The following is a 1,965-nucleotide window of genomic DNA, read 5'->3' on the forward strand; positions in this document are numbered from 1 at the left end:
TGGGTTAGACTTAATAAAACACAATTTTCCTGTTTCTTTTTCTTTTATCCGCTGTATCTCAGCAACCAGTGGTCCAATATTCTTAGACGAAAAAGTAGGAAATTTTCTGAACTTTTCGAAAACAATATTTTCAGGAATGGACAAAAAAAACAAAAAAACCGGAATTTTTCTGGCAAAATTTAACTTTAAAAAGCTATATTTATAAAACGGTGCACTTAATAAAAAAATGTGTTAAGTACTTTCCGATTGCAAATACGACTTTACATAAAAGTGAGGTCAAACAATTTGAAGTACATGATTTAATTTTTTTACAAAAATCACTTTTTTTTTAATTATAAATCGTCGGCAAAATTTTGGTCCATACTTCTGCATTGTTTTGTTTTTCTGAAAATGCCTTCAAAACTGGAGATATTTTTTGATTTCTGTTTCAATAACGTTTAAAACTTGTTACCTGGAAACTTTTTTTTCAGTTTTGTGATTCGAACTTATTTTCCTTGAGAAAAACATGACATTTAGAGAGTATTTAAATAATCCTATTTATCAATGTTTTCAAAATAATAGTTAACTAACTTTTGAAACATTTAAAAATATGTGGAGTCGGAGTCGGAGCTAACCATTTGTTGAAAGCTGGAGTCGGAGTCGGAGTCGGCTAGAGTTTTTAGGCCGGAGTCGGAGTCGGAGTCGGAGACGGAGTTGTTTGAAACATGACCCGACTCCGCAGCCCTGCAATCGATTGCACGATTTTTTGTTGAATGATAATTTAAATGTTCATCAATATTAATATTTTTCCTTGAATTTGTTAGGGCAATTTTGAAGGGAAACTTAAAATACAATTTTTAATTGTTTTATTTTTTTTTTGCCAGGAAACTATAGAGCACGCGGTTTGAAGATTAGAATGGTAAAAATCGGGGATGTTTGCTTAGTGCGAATAATGAATAATTTTTGCTTTAATCTAATCTCATCGAATATAAGAACTTGTGGTTGGATTACGCCTCAAATTTGTTTGAATTAAGTTGTTGTTTATTAACAAAACTAGCTAAATTATAGAAAACTACAATGTAAAAAGCATTTCAATTTTACACTTTTTACCAAAAAGAATGATCATTGGTGTAATTTGAAAAAGTTACTATTTAAATAGAAATCAAGTGATCAACAATTGTCACAACAACATTGCTAACATCTTCTAATTTCTCTTTATTATGTATAATAAAATTGAGCTAAAAACATAAAAATTGCTAAACAGATTTTTTGAACAGGTCAACATTTTGGCCACGCGTCGCCTCTGGGTTCTGATATGCCCTCAGTAAGCGTTACGGTAACAAATATAAAATAAAAAACAATTTTATTGATTATTTTCTTTTTAAACGAAAAACCTCAGTAAAATTTGCACTTGTCGCCACAAGTTTCACAGAAGGACCTCGCCCCTGGACTATCCTTTTCGCATTTTTCCGAGTTCCCATTGAATACCTGGCCCGCCGGGCAGGTCATCAGCCGTTTTACTATCGAGCGCTGCAAGCTTTGGCACCAGCAGTAGGAGCCAGTTTTCAGCGGTTTGGTGCAGTACTTGTCGGTGTAAATCCGGCACGAAATTTTGCTGCAATGCTTTTCGAGCTCGTTGGCCAGGATTGTTGAGGCGATGACGGCCAAGAAGAGGGTGAATATTCCTAAAAACAGTTATGAATAAAATTTTGACAAAGTTGAAAAATAAACTTAAATTACCGATTAATCGGGACATTTCTGCAGATTATTAATTGTCTTAAGAATTGAACGAGTTTTATAGTAATTGCCATGAATAATCATATTACAATTTATGAGTTTCAAAATACAATTCTAATATTGCAAAAACACGACATTTGCAACTTGAACTAACAGATAATTTTGCAACGTTTTACGATTGATATGAATTGCGTTAATTTTTGCAACATCGTTTATGGAAATTTTGAAATGAAATATTTTGCTTTCTAA

The 1,965-nt window shown here is 32.4% G+C and overlaps 1 protein-coding gene across 1 annotated transcript; it reads right to left on the reverse strand.

Moving 5' to 3' along the window:
* Positions 1-1,174: 1,174 nt before the first annotated feature.
* Positions 1,175-1,761, reverse strand: LOC128092446 (uncharacterized). The gene is made up of 2 exons (XM_052706265.1): positions 1,720-1,761; positions 1,175-1,664 (listed from the first exon to the last, which is right to left on the reverse strand). The coding sequence occupies exons 1-2, from the start codon at positions 1,733-1,735 to the stop codon at positions 1,375-1,377; spliced, it is 306 nt and encodes a 101-aa protein (XP_052562225.1). The 5' UTR covers positions 1,736-1,761; the 3' UTR covers positions 1,175-1,374.
* Positions 1,762-1,965: the final 204 nt, after the last annotated feature.

The sequence above is a fragment of the Culex pipiens genome, chromosome 1 (genome assembly GCF_016801865.2).
Source record: "Culex pipiens pallens isolate TS chromosome 1, TS_CPP_V2, whole genome shotgun sequence".
Lineage (NCBI taxonomy): Eukaryota > Metazoa > Arthropoda > Insecta > Diptera > Culicidae > Culex > Culex pipiens.